Below are 25899 nucleotides of genomic sequence, written 5' to 3' on the forward strand. Positions count from 1 at the left end.
TGAGCTGTATCCTCCATGTCAAGCAAGCCAGGAGAGTCTTCTCTGTATGCGACTGCAATCCCCCCTCCACACAAACACACACACTCCTTCCTTTGCCACTATGTCTTATGTGAAAACACTGACATACACATTTTCAGCCTTTACCCTGAATCAGTGCTTCTCAGGTTGGAGCCCCTGAACTAAACTGAAGTGCTTGAGCAATTTTCAAAATGCCAAACAGGTATCAATAAGCTGCTCAACTTAAAAACCAGTGGATTCAATGTCAACTCACTGTGATACTACTGACTGGATGCTCTAAATAGCAATAATCCCAAAGGCCTGTGTGCACAGTGGTGGAGGCTAAGCAGGTACCAGGCTGTAGAGATATATATATGTGTGGATTGGGGAGGAGGGCAAATACCCCAAAGCCAAGGAGACACTGCAAAATTATCTGCACGTTTCATCAGAGACACAAGTCCTCTGCACCACATTCTTAAGAGTTCAACATTCTTCCGACCTACAGGGGCACACTATCTGACTCTCCACAATATCCTTTGTGTTCCATCTAAAACCTGTCAAATAAAACTGAGCACTACTCATGCCATCATTTGGAAATGCACAAGAGTAGCACTGGGAGCCCACGAGTGGAAAAAGCCTGAGTTTTGTTCCACCTTTGCCACCACAGGAAGTTGTTGTACTCTGGACATATCACTCAGCTTCAGTGGAACTTACTCTTCTCATCTATGTTTTACTATTAGCCTCACTTAAAATTTCATCTAGACTCCAAAGCAAAACTGGAGTCTCCAGAAACCATTCAATCTAATCTCAGCTCCAGACTTAAAAGATCCCAGGACCAAGCTAACATTTAAATTACCATTTACAGAGCATCTTCTAATTTTAGATATCTTATTTAACCCTTCACATCAATTCTAGGAGATGGTATTATTTCCACTTTCACAATCGGGGAAACTAAGGCTCAAAAAGATGAAATGACTTACCCACAGTGACAAAGCAAGGAGATGGAGGTACAAGCATTTGAACTCAACTACTGATGTCTCAAAGCCCTTGTGCATTCTTCTAGACCCCACTGCCTTGCTTTTCTAAGCAAATTTATTCCACCTCTTAAATTCCTTAAAGTTCCCCTGCACCATTTCAGAAACTACAACTTAAGAGTCAAAAGTGCTTCCTGTCAAAAACAGCAGTATCCAATTTAACTCCCCCCATAAATCTATAGAGACAACTGGCAACGGAAGTGATGACGTGGGATGCATGACACTAGATCTTGCTCCCTCACTGTCCCAAGTGTGCTACTTCCACTGATTAAATCATCTTCACTCTTTGAATCTTACCTCTTAGGTTTTCTACATCTTACAGGTCTCCTCTTCTCCCTCTTTTACCTTCTCCCAAAGTGTACATTTCCAGGTAGACTGAAACCAAGGCTTGGTAATTTTATTCAAGTTCTGATCAATGGCAGGTGGATGTGGAAGTTTACTTCTCAGCTCTTGTCATTTTGGCTCCAAACATAGTTCTATAACAAATGGTCTAATGTATGTGCCCACCCCCTTTTTTCTTTTTATTCCACTTACATCCAACTCTACACTCTGGACCCCCATCTTGTAATTATACCCTTTATACTGTGTTTCTGGGTGAGTCCTTAGGGAATAGAAAGAGGGTAAAGATGAGGAAGCAGAGAATCTAAAGGGAAAGGCCACACACACATTCTTGGATTCCCTCCCTCCAGGGCCTCCAAAGCAGGCACAAACCTGAGACATGAGTGATGGTTAAAAAAATTTGGGCTTTATTGTTTTTGCTAAACAATACTAAAAAAAAATTCATTTTGAAGGCAGGGCTTGAATTATTTAATTTTGATCCATTTATTTAATTAAAAAAAAAAAAAAAAGGAAGGGGAAAGAGATCATGGCCAAAAAATAGTAATTAACTCCCCCACGCCCACCTCTAGCCAGTCACGTGAGCATCACCCACATCCCACTTGGTGCCTGATATTCTAACGGTGGCACCCTCTGCCCCACATGACTGCCTAAAGGCACAGGGGCATTAGGTGCCAGATGTAGCTCTCAGCAGGTTAGTCAAAACCAGACTGGTGGGCTAAAAGGCTAGAAAGTCTTCCAGGCTTTCTGCCCATCAGCTGAGCACATACAAACTATGATAAGCTTATAAAACTTAAGGGGCGAGGACCACAGAAGTAGGAGGTTGGCAGGCAAAGAGAAACTGTAGGTCACCCAAGCTTTTTCCTGAGCTAATGGCTCTGGACATGGATTTCAAGAAAGATCGGGGGGTGGACTCCAGGTGCCTTATTAAAGAAAGTCATCCGTCAAGAAGGAGGAGCTGAGCTATGCCGTGCAAAACAGTTCTTCCTGCAGAGGGCACAGAAGCAAGGGAAGCTGGCTCTCTTATCTAGGAGAGAGATGAGGAGGTTCTTCTAGTACCGTGAAGTAAGACAAAAGGCAGAGGGAGAATCCTGAGGTTGTGGCCAAATGTGAGACTGATACATACACAATTAAAGACAACAAAGCCATCAGGGACCCTCAAACCCCGAATTCCATCTGCAGACACTGGCCCTACAAAGTGCTGCAGGAGATTCTTACTGTGCACTAAGTCCAGTTAGGTGCCTGGCTACAGGTGGTGGGGAGGACAATACATTTTATTTTCAGAGGGATGAGGTGGAAGGAGCGGCCATGATCTAGTAAAAAGAGACCTGCAAAAAGCAGAAAATATTTAGAGAACATTTTAATATATATTTTCATATATATATTTAAAGTTAAGAAAAATAAAACTAATTCAAGCCATGCCCTGTGCAAAAAAAAAAAAAAAAAAGGTGGGGGGAGAAAAAGGAAAAAAATAAAAATAAAAATAAAAATTTAAAGTGAGACCTCTGTCTGCTGCGCTGGTCTCAACTTAAGTATCACAGTCAGCTTGTTACTTTTATTTTGGAAGAGAAGATGTAAAAGTTTCTTTCCATCATTGAGAAGGCAAGTGTAGCCACTTATAAAAACAGATTAACAGGGAACAGACTAGGAAAGGAAAGTCAAGAGGGCAAAGCAGGAAAGGAACAGAATTTTCAAAAATAAAATTAACAAGGTGACTGTTCCAGAAGGGGGCTGTGAAAAGGACATGGTGGACTGAAGTCTGTTAGTCAAGTAATGATTCAACTCTTAAATTATTCTCTTGTTCTTTTTTGTTGGGTGTTTTGTTTGTTCAAGTCTAAGATTTGGAAATGCTGACCCTCTGTTAACAAGAGCCAACAGGAAATATAGGATCCCTTCCCTCCCCCGGCCTGCCTCCGCTGAAGCCACCACCACCGCCTTCCTGGCTGGCTGTTGGAAGAGTCCTCCAGATGTGTGGACTCAGGATGACAGGGCAGCCTCCTTCTGTGGTTGCTGGGCTTGTGAACGCTGCAGTATCTTTTGGCTTTCCACGTCTCTAAAATGTTTTTCAACCTGAAAGAGACCAGGCAGCCAAGGTCAGGAAAAGAAGATGGGAAAGCAAGGTCTTCCCCCACAGTCCAATCCAGGCATCAACAGCCCCGACCTGGCTGTTCAGCCCATGGACTGCTCAGGCATCTTGGCCCTTACTGTCTAGTGGACTTCCCAACCACATGGTAGGTAGATGTCTCTTGTTTCAGCCACATTTTTAACAGCTTCAGCTAAGACTGGCTGGAAGGACTTGACTCTGTAAGCGAAAATATTAAAAAAAAAAGAAAGAAAAAGAAAGAGGGGAAATTATTATGATCCAAACTCCCCCTTCCCTCTTCATACAAGTGCAGAATGAAGAGCTAGTGGGGAGTTAGTATCATCATGCTTTTTACATCCACATGTTGGTTTCTCAATGTTCCTCGGAGAGAAAAAGAGCAGGAGTGATTTTCTTGGTTTGTGTTTACAAATGATGTAACTCACTTTAGAGAGTCAGATGAAATACTCAGGGTCACAGAGATGCCAGTGGCAATGAATTTATACCAATCTGCTCTTCCTAGAAGAGCACCTGTGGCTAAGAACCCAGCTGAGAGATAGGAACTGCTCAGACCCTATACCACGGGATGTTGTTGTTGTGATGTGCCATCGAGTCAGATCTCACTCATAGCGACCCCTCCTTGGGTTTCCGAGGCAGTATCACTACAGAAGTAGATTGCCCAACCTTCCTTCTGAGGAGCAGTTGGTGGGTTTGAACCACCAGCCTTCTGGTTAGCAGTCAAGTGCCTTAGGTACTACGCTACCAGAGCTCCTATACAATGGGATAGTCAGGCTAATTCCAAAAAGACACACTGTAAAGGAGATGGTATCAACTGCTTGCTTTAGTCACACTGCCCAGTGGTTCCATCCCTATAGGATGAGCATCTGAGCCACAGCTTCAGAGCCCCACGTGCTGGGAGGCAGGATGGGTTAGGCAGTGCCGCTAGCAGGCTGGCTGTGTCAGAGATGGCAGGGATTATAGCACCAAACCTGCCCTAAGGCTAGCATGGTGAAGGACAAAAAAATCATCCTCTCTCTGAAGTTTCACGGCTCCTTTACTTACTATTTTGCGTACATGGCTCAGTGCACTCCCCTCTTTGCCTTTACAGTTTTCCACTTGATATGGGGGTGTAATAACAACTTCTTCCATGACTACGATGTTTTTTTCTTGCCATTTACAGTCTTTAATACTGTAAGGAGAAGAGAACAGGTGAAATGTTACCTCTTGCGGGCACATCCCACACCTCCTGCCTGATGAATAACTCCAGAAAGCTGGCCCCAAGTCCCAGTTCCCCACTCAGCCAACAACTATGTCAGCAGCCACATAGAGAGGAGCAGCCATAAATCATTTCCTGGGCACCACTGACTAGGAAAAGCAATGAAACCAAGGCACATTTATGCCAAGGAGGGCCTAGTAGAGCTCCTCTGAAATGGTAAGGATCTACAAAACCAGAGAAAACGTGATGGCAGCTCCAGAAGTCCAAATCAAATTGAGTCACAAATAAACAACTAGGCTCAGGCCACTAGATTCTACTTAGATAGCAGCCTAGGGCTAGAGAGTTGGCAAACTTTTCCTACAAAGGGACAAACAGTAAATATTTCAGGCTTTGTGGGCCACATGGTCTCTGTCAGAAATACCAAATTCCACCACTGTATGCAAAAGCAGCCATAGACAATACAGGCAGTCCCCGGGTTATGAATGGCCAACTTTCATACAATCTGTAGTTATGAACCAACCCCGCCAAACCTATTATAGTAAAAAGTCAAAACACATAAAATAATTCATAATAACTAATGGACGCTACTTTGCAAACGTTATGATTATTTTATTATTATGTTAAAGATATTTCAGTGTATCTGGAAGTGTACCTTTAATGTATTTTATGCATAGAAAGGTACACTATATACTACATACTAACACAAACATTTGACTGACAATAGATACCAACTGTACCCAACTGCTCCAACTTACATACAAATTCAACTCAAAGAAAGAAAGCCTTAGGAACAGAACCTGTCCATAACCAGGGGACTGCCTGCGCACAACAAATGAGTGTAGCTGTATCCCAATAAAACTTTATTTTACAAAAACAGACAGCAGACCAGATTTGACCTGTTGGCTATCGTTTGCCAACCCCTGGGCTAGGAGGAAATGGTACCTTTAGAAAGACAGGAGAACAAACTATCTTATTATAATATGTACTCCATCCCCCAATCTCACAGTAGAAGCTGCTCCATAAACTGGCCCCTCTCAATTATCAGACAGCTGGGTACTTTGCCAGACTGGAAAAACACATTCCAGTTCACTCTTGGAGAAACCTAGGGCAGCTAACTCTACTAAGAGTGCTTTCACATACCTGTGAACGTTCAGATACACCATGGCCTCAAACAGCTCTGATGCCAGCTGCCTTCTGTGCACCAAACCCAGGCAATTAAACAGGGTAACAGAAGGCAGTTGGGGGGGGGGGTTGTGAAACGCTTCAGTTTTCCAGCCAGTGGAGAGTCAAATGACTTTTGCTGTGACAAAATGTCTTTTAGGAAGTGGTAAAAAGGTGGCCTTCTGCTCTCCCTCTAGGTAGTCCCCTATGTTCATCGCAATGTACAATTGGAAGGAAAGAAAGATTTAACTTTTGCTTAATAAAACTGTAATAGCTTTGAGAGAAAGTTCTACCAACAAAATAATAGAAGAGAAAGAAAGAGATTACTAGTTCTAACTTATGGAATACTAGGTCTGAAAGTGCCCATGGAAGCAGCAGTCAAGATAGCAAACAACATATTGCATTGGGCAAATCTGTTGCAAAAGACTTCTTTGAAGTGTTATAAAGCAAAGATGTCATCCTGAGGACTAAGGTGCACCTGAACCAAGCCATGGTATTTTCAAACACCTCATCTGCATGCAAAAACTGGACAATGAATAAGGAAGACTGAAAAAGAATCAATGCCTTTGAATTACAGTGTTGGCGAAGAATATTGAATATACCATGGACTGCCAGAAGAACGAACAAATCTGTCTTGGAAGAAATACAGCCAGAATGCTCCTTAGAAGCGAGGATGGCGAGACTTCATCTCACATACTTTGGACATATTATCAGGAGGGACTAGTCCCTGGAGAAGGACATCATCCTTGGTAAAGTAGAGGGTGAGAGAAAAAGAGGAAGACCCTTAGCGAGATAGATTGACACAGAGTGGCTGTAACAATGGGCTCAAACACAGCAACAACTGTGAAGATGGCGCAGGACCAGGCAGTGTTTTGTTCTGCTGTACACAGGGTCACTATGAGTTAGAACTGACTTGATGGCACCTAACAACAACAACGGGTTCACAAGAGACCTTAGGGATAATCAAATCCAAAACTAAGTTTTACAGACAAAGAAAATGAAGCACAGAGAAGATGATATGTCCATGATTACACCATTCTGTGTGGAACAGGGTGAACATCCATGTCTCTGGATGCCCAGGATAGTGTCAACACACTACCCAGCATACTGAGTGGACTTCCAGGAATACAACCACCTGACAGTCAGTCACCAGACAGCACAACCAGGCAGCACCACCCCGGGACAAGCACCCCTGCACTTCCCCGACTCACGTCTTGTGAATGGTCTGGAAGAGCTGCTGGCCCTCTAGGGAGACACCAGCACTGATTGCATAGGCCTGGCTCAGCTTCTCCTCCTTCTCTGTCCGTGCTTTGCTGGCAAGCTAGAGTGGGGGAGAGGAAAGGGACTCAGAAAACCACTCACCTTCATTCTTCCCAACAGTCAGGACCTAAGCTGAGAAAAGGAGGCCAGAAAAGACTGGTTTGGGTGGATTCCGTTTTCTCAGAGAGCAAACATGACATAAACAGAAAACCATGACATACCTTAACAGCTACTGCTATTCCTGGCAAACACTGCTTCCTTTTAATATTTATCGAGTGCGTGCGTGTGCCAGACATTCACTGTGCTCAGCTAGAGAGACAGCGGGGAGGGGGAGGGGAGGCAGACAAGACACAAGCAAGGAAGACCACAGACGAGGTAATTTCAGATAGAGAAGTACTAGGAAGAAAATAAAGCAGAGTATCGCGTTAAGTATGTGACTGGGGGCTGTTTTAGACAGGCTGGTCAGAGACAGGGCACTCTGGTGGTGTAGTGCCTAAGGCATTTGACCGCTAACCAGAAGGCAAGGAAGACTGGGCAATCTACTTCTGTGAAGATACTGCCTCAGAAAACCAAGGAGGAGTCGCTATGAGTTGGCACCAACTTGACAGCAGTGAGTTTGGTTTGGTTTTAGAGTCAAAGAGGTCATGCACAAACTTTTGTTTAAAGGCATGAACTCAGAATTTTATCATTACTAAAAGCTGCAGCCTCAGGTTTGAAATGATCACACCTTCACAGACTAGAATTTGAGACTCTGAAGCTTCTACCTGACCAGCACCATCATCTGTGCTCACATGGGGAGCCAAGACCCAAACAAACCTCATGATGAATATTGTCTACCTTCTCCTGAACTGAAGACAACCCTGTCCTGTCCAGCTCTTGGGTCTGAATCCTACTTCCTGTCTGTTCCTTGACTGCCCTCTGGTGGAACAATCACAAACTGCCCAAAAGGTGCTATAGTAAAGATCTTCCCCACAATCAATCCCTATGGTCCCTTCCACATAACTCTGGTCCCCACCCCACCCTACTGGTAGCTAAAGGCTCTAGAAGTACAAATTTGTTTGAGTCTAAGACAAAACAAATCTTCTGGAGAAAACGGTTAAAAATTAAAATAAAATTAAACCCTAAACTCAAAAGGCAGATAATGTTTCAAAGACAAACAAATGATCTGGAGATTTTCTGACCCTACTTTCCTCCATAAACAAGAGTAGCTGAGTACACTGATGCAGCACCCACTGAACACACATGCACACACACAAGTCCTTTCCCAGCACCGCCTCCTTAAACACAGGGTTCAGAGGGATTCCACCTCCAGCACATTCCGAAAAGTTCCTGGATATGTGAAATCCCTAGCAATTCATATACCCCACTGATTTCACAGTGACCCCAAGCCATAAATCAAATAAATGAGGGAGGCGGGGGAGAACAAGCAAAGTGTCTAGTTCTTTGCTGGTAAAATGAAGCATTTAAGGCTTGGGTTCAATTATGAAGAAAAGAAAAAGGGGGTCTTTAATCAGGGCATACCCTAACAGTTATAAGGAACTGGGTAGTCTCCTCCTTATTAGAGTTTCAAAGACTGTGTACTCCAAATGGGGTTGGGGAAGAGTGGAGGGGTGTCAACACAGAACAGCTAGCTTACACTGCCACTTCTGCCTCTCAAGGCCCAAGAGGACAGAAAAGCCAAACTCTGTCATCATATGAAGCTAGAGCTCCTTTTCCACATGGTCCATCCCCAGGACTTGAAGAGAGAGATAAAGCAGCAATAAGTCATCTTTCAAGCCTAGTCCTGCCATTCTGGCCCTACTAGGCCAAAACTTTACAGAGAAATGAATGCACAGGGCTGGCGGCATTCCCCTCAGCCTTGGCAATCCCAACTGCAGCAAGAAAGCCTCATGGCTGAAAGCACTCCATTTCTACAAAAAGAGAACTGCTGGTGCGGTATTTTAAGCAGCAACAAGCAAAGCTTTCTCAGTCACCAAGAAAATCTTGGTAACAAGGAGTTTCCTTGAATCTCACTTTCCAAACAACGCCTTAGAATCAAAAGTCTTCAAGCAAAGGAAAAAACAGAGGGTAGCAGTGTTCTCCTTGGAGCAACCAAGCTCCGGCAAAGCCCTGGGCAGCTGCTCATTCTACGAGCAGGCAGAAGAGCCACCCTTTGAAGTCTCAATCCCTTTCACAAATGTTTATCCCTGAAAACCAAAACCATCTCTCAGTGTTGGGCCAGACAAGGCAGCTTCAATAAAGCTGGTGATGAGTAGATAATGTGAGTACTCAGAGTAAAATATAACCAAAAACCCAAACCAAACTCCACTGCCGGCGGGTTAATCCTGACTCACAGCACCCCAAAAGGACAGAGCAGAAATGCCCTGTACGGTCTACAAGGATGTAAATCTTTACGGAAGCAGACTGCCGCATCTTTCTCCCATGGCGTAACTTGTGGGTTCAATCCACTGATGTTTTGGTTAGCAGCCAAATGCTTTAACCACTGAGCCACCAGAGCTCCTATCACCTAGATAGCAGGTTAAAAACACAGCAACATCCCATTTAGTAAGAAAGACGACTTGGCTCAGGGAAACTAGGCATCTAGATATCAGATAAACTAGGTATCAGAATGGAACCGACAATTTAAGCTAGAGGAGAGGGGAAAGAGGCTGGGAGAGGAGCCACTTTCAAATTTTAGGCACGCCAGAGACAAAATAAAATGGGATCTAAATCTCAGGCAAAAGTGATTATTTAGTGTAGACAGTGTGAATGACAGAGTTATGATGGTCACAGAGTAATGATTTCAAAACATACTCCCTCACCCTCCAGAAAACACCAGGTGTGTAATCTCCTCAAAAGGCTCTGACAGCAAAAGAAAATGGACTAACGGATGAGGAAGAATGCATTGTGACAGAAGGACACAGTAAGAGAAATGAAGCTGGTACAAGTCAAAACAACAGAGAGAGGATGGACTAGCTCATTCTCCACTCCAACTGATCCAACATCCAACTGATCCAGCATCAACAGATCCCAAATGCCAAAAGATCTAAGGAGGGGGCCATGACCAAGTCAGGAGAAACAAGGGTGAGTTCACTGTGTCCCAGTTCACCCCAACATCCTCACCATCCTACCTGCACCTGCCATCACGCTATGGGGAGCTGATCCACTGCAGACCCTGAGACCTCCAGCGTTCAGTTTACAGAAAGAATTTTTATGGAAATCTGAAAAATGAGTAAACCTGACCTTTAGCCACTCTCTCTTTTCCAGAGATCTGCTTTCAAGAAGAAGCGTGGTACATTTTTCCCACAAAGGACTCCAGCAACTTGGCATGAGGGAGAATACCCTCACCAAAAGAATCACAAGTGTTTCTTCTCAGAACTGAGGTTGAGATGGGGAGAAAGAGTACCTTGCTCTTTTAAGGTACATTCATGAAAACTCATGCAGAACTTTGTTACTAGAATAAGCTTCCTTTTGTAAAGTAAATGATCATCACTCTCCTCCAATGTAGCTGTTGAACAAGTCTAAACTGTCCCACATTGTATTTCTATAGACAAATGTATACCCATAAATGGTCCAGTATTCTGAGTTAACAAGTTTACGGTTACCATCAACTGCCGGAGGAAACCCATAAAAACTGCCTTCAGTAAAAAATTGTTGTGTGTGCTTTTTTAGGCGGTGGAGGGTCATCAGGGTTGCAATTTCAAAAATTTAATGACTACCTCTCATACTACACCCACTTTCAATGCCAACCTGGCCTCTCTACCCACTGTCTTGGGTACGAAAGCACTCACTGGTTGGCATCTCAAAGGCACCGACTTAAGAACACACAGGGTTCAGGTAAACTGAAGGGCACAAAATCAATAAATATTGCTAATGTGCACGTGGCTTCACTGAAACGAGGGCACTAGACAACTGTGCTCACTTGCCTCGCCTGTCATTCTGTGCAATTCTCAGTGAAAACAGAGTCATTCCTAATCTGTTAACCTGCCCTTCCTCTTATTGCCGATTTATATACAGCACCCTGATGTGGGCAAAGGATAAAAGTACATGAACCTGACACCAAAGTCCTTCAATATTAAAAGGCTTCTAGTCATGCCTGCTGCTGGGAATTCCCTGAGTGAGTGCATTAACAAACAGCAAGGGCACACATCTCTTCCTGTAACTCAGTAATACAGAGCAGGGAGAGAGCAGCCATGACAACAAAAATCCAAGCAATATGCACTCATCTTGTTAGTTAATTATCAGCTGGGCCATCTTATTTCCGCACACCCAAATCGGGAAAGCACAGGTGCTATGGGGAGCCCAGAGGGATCCCTACTGCAAGTATTTAACAGGCTGCAACAGCTGATATAACAAGGGAGGCAGAGTCCAGAGAGGAACCTGCTGGGTATGACCTACTGACTCCAATGAGCTACTCTCAGTTTGTCATCCTATGTGTTTGGGTCTTCCAACCAGCTGCCCTCAGATGGGTTAGAAAACACTGCAGCTGCTCCCGGGAACTGCTGGTGCTGCCCGCAAGCCTACAGGGGCCAAGGGACTGCAGAGTAGGGAGGCTAAGAGCAACTGTTACCCTAAGGGCACCTGCTTGCTCCTGCTGTTTCAATTCTGGGGCGGGCTCTTGGAAAGCTCTCATTCTTAGCTAGCAACAGACAGACTCTCAAAAATACTTCATCCAAAATATCAGTATCTCCAAGCCTCCCTGTTACCTAGCTGAAAGCCCCTGCCTGAAAGTTCCTAATAAAATACTGTTGTTTAGAAATTGCAGACAAATAGAATCTCTAAAAAATATAGTGCCCAACTTGAAGGTGAGTCCTGGAATACGTAAAAATGAAATACTGACTGCTGAATGCAAAGACGGGAAAAGTATAGCCAAAGAGGCCTGGCAGTGAACCCTGCAATCCTAAGAGCTAACTTCTGTTGAGTGATGATGGTTCCATTTAGGCACCAAGCTACACAATTCACAGGTTAAACATTTAATCCTCAAAACAAACCTATGAAATAAGGACTAATACTACTCCCATGTGATAGAGGGAGAACCTAAGTGACAGGTGATAAGAAGTTTACCCAAGTTTACCAAGCCATAAGTGGTAGAGTCCAGATTTAAACCCAGTCTCACTCCAAAGCTTGTGTTCTTAACTACTGCACAATGCACCACACTTAAACAGCACCACTTAGAGACGTCTAAGTAATTGCTGAAAATACAGTTTTAAATGCAAAAGAAAATGAAATAGTTTTAAAAGGGAAAATATTGTTAGACTTAGCTGCCATCACTCCTTTCTATTAGTGCATTCTGGCATTTCCACTAGACAATGTCCCCAGTACAGAGCACTGTCTTGTCTGCCTTTTAGTAAAACACCAAACTCACTGCCCTCAAGTCAATTCCAACTCAGTGACTCTCATAGGATTTCCAAGGCTATAAATCTTTGCAGAAATAGACTGCCCCATATCCCTCCCGTAGAGCAGCTTGTGAGGCTGAACCACTGACTTTCTGGTTAGCAGCCAAATGCCTTATTCACTATGCCACCAGAGCTCCTTGTCTTTAAGTAAAGGGCTTATCTATTCCAAAAAGCAGCCCCAGTCTCACCCTAAACCTCAAGAACAGTCTTTACTTCTTTTGTTAAAGATAATTTAAAGGGATGCTTTGAAAAGGACACATCCTATGTGAGACAGTGGTGTAGTCCAATAATAAGGTAAGTATTCCCTGGATCCACCGTGTCCTGCACCAAGACTAGAGAAGAGAATCAAACAAGAAACTGTACTTGAGGGATCTGCGTTAGAAAAAGCCCAGTGGAGTACATTTTCCTCTGAGTCACAGGGCTCTGTGTAAACTGAGCAAAAGAAATGGTCTTAGTACAAACAACATAAATTTTTAGTCTTCAGTCTTTAGAAAGAAAATTCTTTTATCCCTAATGTTATACCCAAGGAGGGAGTTCTGGTAACATAATGCCTAAGGCACTTGACTGCTAACTAGAAGGCTGGGGGTTCAAACCCACCAGCCACTCCTTGGAAGGAAGGTTGGGCAATCTACTTCCATAGTGATATCACCATGGAAACCCAAGGAGGGGTCGACTCCAGGGCACAAAGCAACAACAAACACACCCATGGATGTCAAACAGTTGAGTCAAAGACTGTTTCCAAAAAAACCAAACTCACTGCTGTGGAGTCAGACTCAACTCACAGCAACCCTCCCTGGGTTTCTGGTATCTCTATGTAAGTAGATTACCCAATCTTCCTTCCAAAGAGTGGCTTGTAGGTTTGAACTGCTAATCTTCTGGTTAGTAGTCAAATGCCTTAGGCACTATACCACCAGGGCTCCCAAAGACTGTTTAGCAATTATTAAACCCATAACCAGATTCTCTGAGTTGATGGTGGGACACCTGGATGAAGAACAAGGAAACCTGTTGAGTCTCAGCCCAACTCTGTGAAACCTTGAAGAGATTTCTTAACTTCTGTGGCTTCAATTTTTCTATTTATAAAAAAGGATGTTTTCTAAGCCCTTTCTATTTTCTAGGAATGTTAACATAATATGGATATAGCAGTGCTTGAGGCTATGTTGAAAAACACCTTGTAAATTCTGGGTGGCCTTATTATTACCTCAATCTTAAAATTTTTACATGTATCATATTGTTACCATATAACATTGTTACCAGATTCAACTTAGGGTCAATACACATTACAAACAGTTTCATTTTTCACCTAGTTTAAAACACCCAGGTGTCAACAAAGTCAACAGTTCTTGTTATTTGTTATTATGTCATAAAATGCTATTCATTGCTACAACAGACAACTAAAGCTTCTGGATACCCAGAGAGTCATTTCCTAGTTCTGAGACCCTGAAACCAAGTATTGCTCAGAAACCTACCATGTTGCTCTCCCAAAGAGAAACTGGCTAGGATACAATATGAAATCTGACCCCAACAACCTATCTCTGAGAGCCACACTCAGATTATCCATCTTCCAGCATGGCTGTGAGGATTAAAGGAGACAATATGGATGAAACATTACCAGGTGAGCCATAAATCACTGAGCAAATACTAGCTATTAACATTATTATCAACACAGAGAAAGTGATTTGTGGGTTGTTTTAAAAAATCAGCATAATCCAACCTTTCCTTTAGCCAGTGAGCTCAATGCTCCCTCTCTCCCAGTTTCTTTAAGAGCTGCCAGAGATGCCCTGGGAGCTCTGGTACCATAGTGGCTGCAGTGTAGTAAATTACTTAGTATGGCTTTTCTACCCGTAAATCATTGTAAACTCAGTGGTGGAATGAGCAACTGAGGAGCTCCTGATTGTAAATGTTATCCACCTGGGTTATTTCTGTTGGGCGTGGTACAACGCAATGTTATGGGAGGCTAACTCTCAGGTGCTTAGAACTCTGTTGTTATGATTGGTTGGTGTGGCCACTCTGCCAAGCTCCAAAGGAGGCCTCCTAGAAGCAGAACTCTCTCTAACTGCTGGTTGAGGAAGACGTGCTGCTGAAAGAGACACGTGCTGCTGGGAAAGAGACGCAAGAGACACATGTTGCTGAATAAGACATCGAGGGACATACACTGCTGGGGGAGAGACTGTAAGAGACTTGGCTGAGAGACAGTGGGCTGGGAGAGAGACTGAGCGTTTTTCCTGAACTTGAATTGTAGTCTGGTGCTTCCCTAATAAACTCTATAATCTGTGAGTTCTGTGTGGCCACTGCAGTGAATTATCGAACCCAGCAGAGAGGTGGTGGGTGCTTTGGGAGGAACGGTTGGAGAAAGGGCTGGAGGGAGGCAGCATGTCTGGCCTGGCAGGAATAGGCCTTGGGCTATTGATGGTGATTCTGTCTTCCTCTTGTGTGATTAGAGGAGGTCAGAAGATGTAGCCTTCTTGTCCTTTTTGCAGGCTAAGACATTTGACTGCTAACCAAGAGACTGGCGGTTCAAACCCACCAGCCACTCCTCAGAAGGAAGATGGGGCAATCTACTTCCGTAGTGATACTGCCTCAGAAACCCAAGGAGGGGTTGCTATGTGTCGGGTCTGACTCGGCAGCACATAACAACAACAGAGATGCCCTAAGTCCTAAAGACAGTTAGCTTCCAAAATATAACTGGAATAAGCTGGGAAATGCCTTTATCTGCCAAAATAGGAGGCTCCACTTGTCAAAAAAAAAAAAAAAAAAAAAAAAAAAGAGTTGTATTTTATTCAGTGAGAGTGAAAGAGCCATATGCTGTTTCTAAGCCCTGAAGAGACCAGAGAAAGCAAAGGAGAATGGAAGAACCAACCTCTTCCCTCCAAAAAAATCAGACTGCAGCTCAAACTCCTGCCTATCCATCGTTAGCTGCATGAACCTGGGCAAGATCTGTAACCTAAGTCTGCTCGTCTATACAATGAGGACCATCCTCAAAAGTTACTGCTGGAATTCAGCCATATATAAATGCAGAGCACCTAACAAGTCCCTTCCCCCCATCAGAGAACTACAACCTCAGTTCAGCTCATTGATAGAACAACCAGTATCTAAATTGCAGAGCACTCCCAACTCGGCTGGAACCCATTTAACTCCCCTCCCTTTATCTAATTAGCTACCAATCTTTCTCCAGACCCCACTCCATTGTCACATCTGAGAAGCCTTCCCTAAAATGTTCACTACTCTATGCCAAGGGTCAGCAAACTACAGCCTGTGGCCCCAATCCAGTCTGCCTGTTGTAGTAAAGTTGTATTGGAACACCACCATGCCCCTTTGTTGACACACTGTCTATGGCTGCCACTGCAACAGAGGCAGAGTTGAGTAGTTAGTTTTGACAGAGACCATATGGTTCACAAAGCTTAATATTTACTATCTGGCCCTTCATAGAAAAAAACGTTTGCTGCTTCCTGCTCTATGCTATCACAGCACCTTGCTCAGATCTCCATTAACACTGATCTCACCTTACTACTATCACTAAGTTAAATGCTGCTGTCCATCTCTGCTCCCAACATATGTGCAATTCTTGAAGCCAAGGACAATGTCTTAATCATAGTGACATACCCAGCACCTGGAAGGGAGGGCAGGAGGGCCAAAAGGCAGATAAAAGAAGAAAAACTTCAATGCCTACTAGAGGTTCACAGAACCAATCACATAACCAACAGTTCCCAGAGGATGAGTGACTAACACACAGTCATACAATTCATTAGTAGTCTAGCTATAAAATGAACCCAGTTCTCTAAACTCCCAGCATTGCACCATAACATATGGTTAGTTTTTTGCAAAACTTGTAGACACTTCCATTTTCCAGTCCAGATCCAATATGCTTCACCCACCAGGGTAGTTTCTGGTATTTAGTCTCAAAATTCCAGTGCTAGAATTTGACCATATCACTTTTTTTTTCCCCATATCTGTTCTTCCTCAGGAAAACTAAATCAGTTATAATGCCCTTTTCTTAACACTGGATGAGATGCTACCACTGACCAACCAGCAAAGACCTTATTTTCAATGTCTCCAGAGTAGAGATGGCTATAAGGACCCAGCCACAGCACAACTCTGCCAGACAGTCACCTGGGCTTAGCTGCTTCTCTTTTCAGGTAAACAGTGATCCCCTGCCCCTTATACCCATGATGCCAAGAAGGTCCCCTTGAGTCAGTAGGCTGACACGCATTATAATCTGAATGGAGTCATGAGTTCAGAGACAGGTACCAAACTTACTAGGGGATTCTAACGTGGGACTGCAGCCTTGGTACATATTTTAATGAAGAGAGTCAAGTAGGTCAGATCTCTGGGAGCCCGAAAAATTATACCTAACAAAAAATTCTTCCTTGAGCTTCACAAGTGGTTTTTTTCTCTTCTTGTGGTTTACACATAAGGTAAGTATCTTCCACCTCCTACCAAAATACACATACTTAAACAGCGAGTAGCCATCTCTGACTCTATTTGGTGATAACGCTGAACTCCAACACATTAGGGTCAAATATGGTCAACCAGTATGACAAGGGCTCTGCTAACAGGCTACGTCTGAGAACACAGACCACAATGCAGTAGCTATCAACGCCCCTAAGAATTTACTCATACTTGGTGATTAACCCTCAAATCACCAGAACTTCATGAGGTTATGCTGAAATTGAAAACAAAATTAAAGTCAATTCTTCCCTCAGTGCCAAATCATACTCAAAGATAATCACTGAAGTAAATTTTTTTTTCTTAAAGTGAACTTTGTGCCTCTTCCATCTTCTCAGCCTCAACAGGTCCCTCCACTGCCAGACCAATCTCCAGATACCATTTATTAATCAAAGACAGTCAACTCATTCTCCATTATCAGGAGCGAATGATAAGCTCTTGGAATCTCTTCTTCATGGTACCTTTTGATCACTCACTCAATGCTTGTTAGGAAAAAAAAAAAAACACACACACATACACAACACATCATTATCAATTCTGACTCACAGTGACTATAGGACTGAGCAAAACTGGCCCACAGGGTTTCCAAGGCTATAACCTTTATGGAGAGCTCCGGTGGCACAGTGGTTAAGGCATCCAACTGCTAACCAAAAGGCTGGCATTTCAAACCTACCAGACACTCTACATAAGATGAGACAGTATGCTTTTGTAAAGATTTACAGCCTTAGAAACCCTATGGGGCAGTTCTACTCTGTCCTATAGGGTCATTATGAGTCAGAATCAACTAGATGGCAGTGGTTTGGTGGGTGGAATCTTTATGGAAGTAGACTGCCAGATCTTTCTCCTCCAGAGCGGCTGGTGGGTTCAAACCACCAACCTTTTGGTTAGTGGCCGAGTGTTTAACCACTAGGCTACCAGAGCTCCTCACTGCTTGTAAGTAATGGATAAATGGATAGAAGATGCTGACAAATCAGTCAGTGGTTCAGTAGGGCAGACAAATGCCTAAATTTTGTATTGCCTATGGATTTCAATTGTCCATGCCCTGTCCCTTTTCCTCCCCACCTCCAGTTATCTCCTCCAGAAAGTATTTTCCAATTCAGCAAATTGATAAGAAGACTTACCTTCCATTCAATGCAGTGGGTGCATTTATCTAAACAAATGATTATGACACTGGCTGGCTGTGTCAACAAGTCCTTTGCTTGCAGTCTCCAAGGCAGAAAGCACAGGCGCCTAGGTTCTGTGACTGCTCACTCCAGCCTCCAGTACTCAGGCAAGGGTTTACTCAACTATGCCATCTGATAATACTGTCCTGGAAAGTTAATTCTGGTCACTGATAAAATGGCTCTTAACAACATTTTTTTAAGTATAATATAATAATGGTATTCAATATAATCTAGATTTTCCCAATTTCGGCTAGCAAGTTCAGATTTCTAAATGAACGTCAGATCCAATGCCAGGAAGACCCGACATTGTAACATCAAAGTTCCTAGCTGCTTTCCTTTGTCCCATTGCCCCCACCCTCATATCCCCCAATTCAAGGAGCATCAGTTCGCTACACATAGCCAGTGTGGGAGGACAGTACCAACAACTGCTGATCCTAGCCAACTTAACATAATCCTTATAACAACCCTGAGATGGAACATTATTCCCATTTGTATAGTTGAAGAAACTGATGTTCAGTAAGAGTGATGGGGATAAGTAACTTAAAGACAGATCTGCTTGGTCTGGTCCTAGGTTCTTTACACTAGACCACACTGTCCCACTGTTAAAACAGCAAATGTATCATACAACATAGATATTTCTATTTACTTAGAAACATTATTTAATATTGCAGGCATCTAGATATTCATTTCACTTCACCAAACTACTCTATATACAAGCACCTTGGGCTAAGCACACAGAAATGGAAAAACCAAGGAACTTTGACGTCAAAATACCAGACCTGAGTTCAAAGCCCAGATCTATCACTTACTAGGCTCCATAACCTTAAGCTAGAGCCTCAGTTTACTCCTCTGTAAGCTGGTGATGGTATCCACACCATAAGAACTGTTGTGAGAATTAAACGAAAGGACTACTTCAGAGCGTGGCACATACAAATACTAGTTCCCACACTACTGGCCATATATCCTTGAACAAATCACTTAATCGGATAAGACAGTTTTCTCATAGATTAAACTAAAAGAGAGAAAACCCTAAAAACTCTAATACATAGGATGAAATGAGATATTGTCAAATCTCTTTGTAAAACCCTAGGAAAATGTACAGTCCCCAGCAAAGCTTACCACAATGCCTTCTCCACAATAGATTTTTCAATAAATGTTTGATAAGGGCTACATGAAAGATCTTGTTAATGTTGACATGTCCCAAATCATCTGAGCATACTAACCCACAGAACAAGAGGCTGAGTTAATTCATGGAACTCATTAGCAAACACTCTGCTTCACCCTACCATGAGGCTATTAGGGCTGTAGTCCTCAAGCAATATTTAAGCCTTCTGTGACACAGTAAATGAAGAATAAGCAACAATGGTGAATAACCTGAATATTATTTATGACTAGCTTTGGTTTGCTTTTAGACTTTCACTTGAATGCTTGCTTCTGTGTTATAGTCAGGAAGTTCAGAACACTTTAACAGGGTATGATATTACGCTAGAGAAGGTAAGATGATATTCAAAACTTTCCTCTTCTCCAACCTCAGTGCCCCCTTCCAAGCTTCCTCTATTATCTTGTTAGCCTGCAGCGAGTCGCCAATCAACAGCAAACAGGCTCATCTCCAAGAACTTGCTGGTTCATATCTTTTCTAGTTAGGCTAGAGTAAGTATTTCCTTTAAAAGGCCCTCTCTTCCATTTCCTGCTGGAACAAAGTAAACAAATAACCTAATTTATAGCAACAGGTTTAATTAAGCAGAGCACTTACTAGGTCAGCAAGAGGAGCCAATGTGTGATGGTATCACCCATAGAAGCACAATAAGTGCCCCCCCCCCCAGACTGCAAACATCTGAAGCACTGGCTTCAAAAGCTTTTTTCCAGGAGCTCAGCATTCTTTAGATCCTTTTTATGTGCTTCAACCATCCTCCATTTTAAGAAATCCTCAAGTACAAGCTTTTAAATGAGATGAACTTTTCCTGTCATTCAAGCAGTATATAGATAGTTGCCCAGATTAGCTGTTTTCAGTGACAGCTCTAATTCTAACTGAATCAGAGGACTGGAAAAGCATCCTAAAAGGTTGGTTTCAAGGGAAAACCAATATAGCTTACTCTGCAAGCAGAAGAATGAATAAATGAAGTCCAAAGATAACCCTCCAACCTAATTTTAGTTTCTAGTTTCTGCCTCCTCTTCCTAGCAAACCTTTTTCGAGAATTGGCAAGCAGGCCACAAAGTAAGAAAAGTTAAGATTTCTGGTATTCTCCAATCTATTACTTTCCTGAAGAAGTGGGTAAACAACTAGTTAACAATGTTCGTAAACAACCAAAAAACATAACCAATAAAGAGCAAAACCGTAAAAGCAAAGAGCAACCATAAATTACTCAATTATCTTTGAGATCCAATAGCCACAGAAGGGAATTGCTTCTTACAAGGTCCTACTTAGCAGCCCAATGGCACCACTCCAACCCCTCTGATAAATGGTAGCAATGTGTTGGTCACAAGCACAGAAACCTATTATCTTTTAAATGTGAGAAAAGCATACCTCCTTCAGATCATCCTTCCCCTACTGCTCACTAGAAAACCAAAACCAAATTCACTGCCATCAAGTCAGATCCAACTCATAGCGATCCCTCCTTGGGTTTCCAAGACGGTATCACTACAGAAGTAGATTGCCCAACCTTCTTTCCGAGGAATAGCTGATAGGTTTGAACTGCTAGCCTTCTAGTTAGCAGTCAAATGCCTTGGGCACTATGCCACCAGAGCTCCTACTCACTAGAAGTCCAGTTATTTAATGACAGACTTTCATACCCTATAAACACCAAAGGATAACTTAGAGCCTATTTTCTACTTAACATAATAAGAAGCAAACTATTTCACTGAGATCTTTTGAAATCTCTTGAGCTAACAGAAGACCACCCAAAGAATGCCTGTACTCTAGTAGGAGGTATCTAACTAAGCCAGGGTTTGGGAAACCTACAGGCCCAAAGAGGGGTCACTATGAGTCAGGAACGACTCATTGGCAATGAGTTTTTTTTTAAATAGGCTTCTATGAACAGGATGTCTTATAAGCAACCACAGTGTTTAATATGAAATCCAAGACCCTTCTGAATCTGTCCTCAGCCATCACTAACGAATGTGGCATTTTCCTGGAATCTGGTTTGCAGAGGGTTCCAGATCTGAGGTGGAACTACATTCTACTATCTGCTAGCCTCCATTACCCATTAGTGGTTCAGCTGCCTGTTTCCTTGCTTTGTTGAACTGTAACGAACACACCATACTCCCAAGAGAAGAGAATGTATGTTATTACAAGACTCCTCCAGAGGGAAAAACTTCTACCACACTAATGCAAGAGAGTTAAGAAACAGCAGCTGCTACTAAAATTAAAGGCACAACTTATTCATTCAAGAAATATTTATTAAGCACAAGGCTCTGTATATTCAGAGGTGAACAAAACAGGTATGGGTCCTGCCCTCACAGGACAAAGTGTGGTATGGCTAGCCATCAGGCAAATAAATAACATACAAGTATAACTATGAGTTGAAATGACTCGACAGCAATGAGTTTGTTTTTTTTATAATTACGAAGAAGGCTGTGATAAGGTGATCTGAGGTTTCACTTTGCATGGGACACAAGCATCTATAAAGGCTGTCCTAGCATAAACAAAAGCACACCCCTATACTCTCAAAACTGTCCTAGTTTAGACAACAGATATAGTCACCTTAGCTACAAAGAACAAGGTACTATGAGAGAAATGGGGGAAAATTAGCCTGGGTGATCAGACTTCTTGGAAGAGGTGCCATTTAAGCTGATTTCTGATGGATAAGGCACCAATCATTCTGGAAGGGTGTACCAAATACAGGGGACAGCACAGGCTTGGGGCATTATTATTATTATTGATCAACATGAACTTTGGCTTATGGAGCTGAAGAATCAAAAAAGTGATTTGATGTTCCCAGAGATCAATTTCTACACCTAAGATTAAAACACCCTAAAGAAGTAAATTTGCCAGACCTCAAAATTCAAACATAAAGATACAAATGAAGCTCTAAGGAAGTGGTTTTCAAACTTTTGTAGGTCATGAATCCCTCTGAGAATCTGACTAAGGACTCCAGCTCCTCACCTAGGAAACGCATATATTCAGGTGTGCACACATACACACATACTCTTAACTTCAGGAGGTTCACAAGCAAGATCCCCAGCTCAGCCCAGCCCGCTGCCACCAGACTGTTTTTGTATTTTTTTAAAAAAAAAGGCTCTTTCACATATGACAAAAACACACTCTCAATTCTATTTGAGCATTAAGATGTTTCTTAAGATATACTGAAGATACCCAAAAATAAAGACAAAAACTAAGGTGACATATTTTTAAAAAAGGTATCAGAACAAACAATTTTAAGTCAACAAAAAACAGACAGTGGACAATGGATGTATCATCAAGAGTCAATGAGACTCATCCCCCCATCATCTTGGTCAGCCAGATCTACCCCTCAAGTCCTTACCTTACTAACATTGAGTGAAGCTAGAGGAGGAGGGGTTTCTGTTCGGTCATTAATTATTTCCACTTCTGAAACATACTGTAAGTTTATGAGCAAGATGTCTGCATGGTTGGGCTTTCCACTTGAGGAAGGACATTCTAGTGAGAAAATAAAGTTAAGGAAAACAAGAGCAAGCGGAGGCACTGACACATCCCAAAAGCAGCATGGAAAACACAATTCACACAAAGTTCCTGTAACAGGTGTGCCGCAAGTAAGGGGGAGAGGAAGTCTCACAAGGATCACCATTCGCAGAAATCTCTGCCTCTCACCTTCCTCCTGCCCAACCCCACAACCAAAGGACTTTGAGCTTTTCAAACCCAAGCACAAAATCTGGAAGCTTCCAAAGGGTTTGTCACTTTCTCTCTGTTTCATGGAGAGTACAATGCAATTTCAATGCCTTTCGTTTACTGCTTGTCGGGAACTTACGAACCACACGACAGCAGAGCCAGTATTTTCTGTTCTTGGCGTAATACTCTCATTTCACCTTCTTCGATCCGAGATTTCCCATTTTACAGAGGAGAAAACTGCAGCACTGGAAAGGAAACTCATCTGGCTAGTTACCATTCATTCATTGACTCATTCTCCAACCATTTACCAAGTGCCTACAGAATGCCACTGAAAGGAAAGTAGATTCATTCCTCATTCCAAAACCTCTTCCATCTAAACCACTAAATGTAAGGGTCTTATTAGGTCCAGGTTTTTTGAGAAAGCAACTGTCCTTGCTGTAATTAGCTGTTTCAGAGGCTATCTTCCTAAACTAAAAATCTATAACTAGTGGTTAAATGAACTGAAATACTTGCCACTCAAAGGCAGCAGACTCAATAGGCAACTTCATTTTGAAAGATTCAATAAGGATTAAAACATTACCTCCCCTACAAACATGCCCAAATAAATGCACCTGTAGCTTCAATAAGGCGCTCTGGTGGTGTGATGCCTAAAGCATTTGACTGCTCACCAGAAGGTTCCAGTTCAAACCCACCAGCCACTCCGTGGAAAAAAAACTGGGCAATCTGTAAAGATTTACCACCTCAGAAACCCAATGGGGGTCTCCATAAGTCGGAACTGACTCGGTGGCAGTAAGTTTGCTTTTTTTGAGATTTGGTAGCTCGAATGAAAGGGGTTAAGAAATCACATTAATTCCAACGAGCAAGTATTTTGTTCCAAGATTGAGTTTCCTGGAGTTAGCTCAAAAATTATTTCTACCCCAAAGAAGCAGGGCACCTTTTTCCATTCAGTTTAGCACTATCACTTTCAAAAAGAGGAGACTTCTACTATCGAAAAGTCAGGACTCTAACTACTGGGCTGAGCAAGAGAAGATCAGAACTTACTCTTTAACCTGTAACCCACACATCCCTATTCAAGCCCCTGAAAAACGTGGCAAGACCGCTCTGACCAGGTTTCCGACACACACATCCCAAAACGACAATTTTCAAATGACAGAGAAGCCTACAAGCAACCCCCATCCCAAAAGCACCACACATACAGACGCTTCGGGAAAAGATGCCACTATCCCCAATTCAAACTCTGCCCTGCACTTACCCTTCCCCAAAATGACCAGGACCCATTTGGTCACTATCTCTCTGTCCCTTCCTCGGACCAAATTCCATCAGTAAACAGCCCCCTCCTAAACCCGGGCCATATCTTTGCTCTACTGGAAGTTCCTTACCCTACACACCCCCTCTCCACTTGATCTTACCCGCCCCGCTTCCATCCGGGCTCCAATTCATCAGCCCCCCTCCCACTACCACCACCTCTTTCCCATCACTGGGTCTCCTCCGAAAAGCCATCCATATGTCAAGCCCCTCTCTACCCACCGACCCTTCCTCGACTCCAGCCAGGGTTGGGAGACAGGTTGCCCAAAGCGGACCGATAGGGCCGCGGGAGGGGGAAGGGAGCTCAGGGTCGTGCGCATGCGCCCGAAGCGCCGCGGTAGCCGGTCGCCCCTAGGCCCGGAGAGGGCCCCAGCCGCCGCCGTCGTCCCCCACCCTCCACCACTACACAGACACGCCGGCCCGGCCTCGGACTCCACGCAGAGAAGGATACTTAAAGCCAGCATTTTGGACTGGTAGTCGAAGGCTACCACCTCGCCCTGCAGCCGCTGCTCCTGGCACGTCCGGCACGACACCTGGCTCCCAACGCTGAAGTACTCGCCAGGAGGAGCCGCCATCTTGGGAGAGCAGCCGCAGCCGGCGGCGGCGGCGGCAGCAGCGGGCGAAAGCCGGGCCCCAGTGAGCGCCGCGACGCGACGCGACGCGACGCACGGGCGTGCTGATGTCACGCGCCTGGGCGTGGCCTGGTGCAGGGTGGGGCGGGAGCCTAAGTGGAAGAGGAAATAAAGGGGAAAGCTAAAGAAATAATGTTTCTGCACCGACACCCGGTTGTCCGTTAAAGATAAATGACCCACGTGAAATGAAAACGGGAAAATAGGAGGAACCTGCCGTCTCCATTATGTACACACCTTGTACTCGAAGAGAGTTTAATGAATTAACCCTATAAAGTAATATATATTATCCCTTTTACATTTTACTTGTGGGGAGTCCGAGGCCCAGAGGACTTAACGAAACTTGCTCAAGATAATTACACCTATTCACAAAATGATTGTAGAAATAACATTGTTTATAGAGTTAGATAAACAGGAATTGGAATTCCAGACCGGCCACATACTACTTACTTTGAGCAAATTACTAAACCCCTATCAGCCTATTTATTTGTATCTATTTTATTGCTTATTGAGCAGCCAATAACTCTTTGAGGTAACAATTAATATCCCCCATTTTGCAGGTGAAAACTTGGACTAAACTTATCCAAGATCACACAACTAGCAAGTGGCAGGACACGGTATGCCTTTTTCCAAATATGGTGTTATTCACTGCTATACTATATTAGAGGACCTCTGGTGGCATAGTGCCTAAGACATTTGACTGCTAACCAGAAGGCTGGTGGTTCAAACCCACCAGCCACTCCTTGAAAGGAAGGTTGGGCAATCTACTTTTGTGTGATACTGCCTCGGAAACCCAAGGAGGGGTCGCTATGAGCCCTATGCGACTCGTGGGCAGTGAGAGTGAGTACTCTATTAGAGCTCTGCATGACATAGAAAACCAAACCAAACTCACTGCCATTGAGTCAATTCCGACTCATAGCGACCCACTTTGGGGTTTCCAAGAAGATAAGTCTTTACCGAAGTAGATTGCCCGCTCCTCTACCAAAAACCAAACTCACTGCTGGGGAATCAAATCTGATTCATAGCGACCCCTCCTTGGGTTTCCAAGGTAGTATTACTAAGGAAGTAGATCTCCCCATCTTCCATTCTGAGGAGT

At 43.4% G+C, this 25899-nt stretch overlaps 1 protein-coding gene across 1 annotated transcript; it reads right to left on the bottom strand.

Annotated features, from left to right (window-relative positions):
- Positions 1 to 3344: 3344 nt before the first annotated feature.
- Positions 3345 to 24749, bottom strand: LSM12 (LSM12 homolog). Its single transcript, XM_007955214.2, has 5 exons — positions 24626 to 24749; positions 22547 to 22680; positions 7036 to 7145; positions 4510 to 4636; positions 3345 to 3437 (listed from the first exon to the last, which is right to left on the bottom strand). The coding sequence occupies exons 1-5, from the start codon at positions 24747 to 24749 to the stop codon at positions 3345 to 3347; spliced, it is 588 nt and encodes a 195-aa protein (XP_007953405.1).
- Between the last annotated feature and the right edge of the window lie 1150 nt (positions 24750 to 25899).

The sequence above is a fragment of the Orycteropus afer genome, unplaced genomic scaffold (genome assembly GCF_000298275.1).
Source record: "Orycteropus afer afer isolate SDZICR_OR568_19922 unplaced genomic scaffold, OryAfe1.0 scaffold00495, whole genome shotgun sequence".
Taxonomy (NCBI): Eukaryota; Metazoa; Chordata; class Mammalia; order Tubulidentata; family Orycteropodidae; genus Orycteropus; species Orycteropus afer.

Bases quoted from the DNA above. Each gene is read 5' to 3' on its own strand.
- LSM12 (XM_007955214.2), bottom strand. From the start codon at position 24,749: ATGGCGGCTCCTCCTGGCGAGTACTTCAGCGTTGGGAGCCAGGTGTCG. The intron at 22,681-24,625 runs GTATCCTTCTCT...TTTTCTCACTAG, and splicing joins GTCCAAAATGCTGGCTTTAA to AATGTCCTTCCTCAAGTGGA. The intron at 3,438-4,509 runs GTAAGTAAAGGA...GGTCTCTTTCAG, and splicing joins TGAGCCATGTACGCAAAATA to GTTGAAAAACATTTTAGAGA.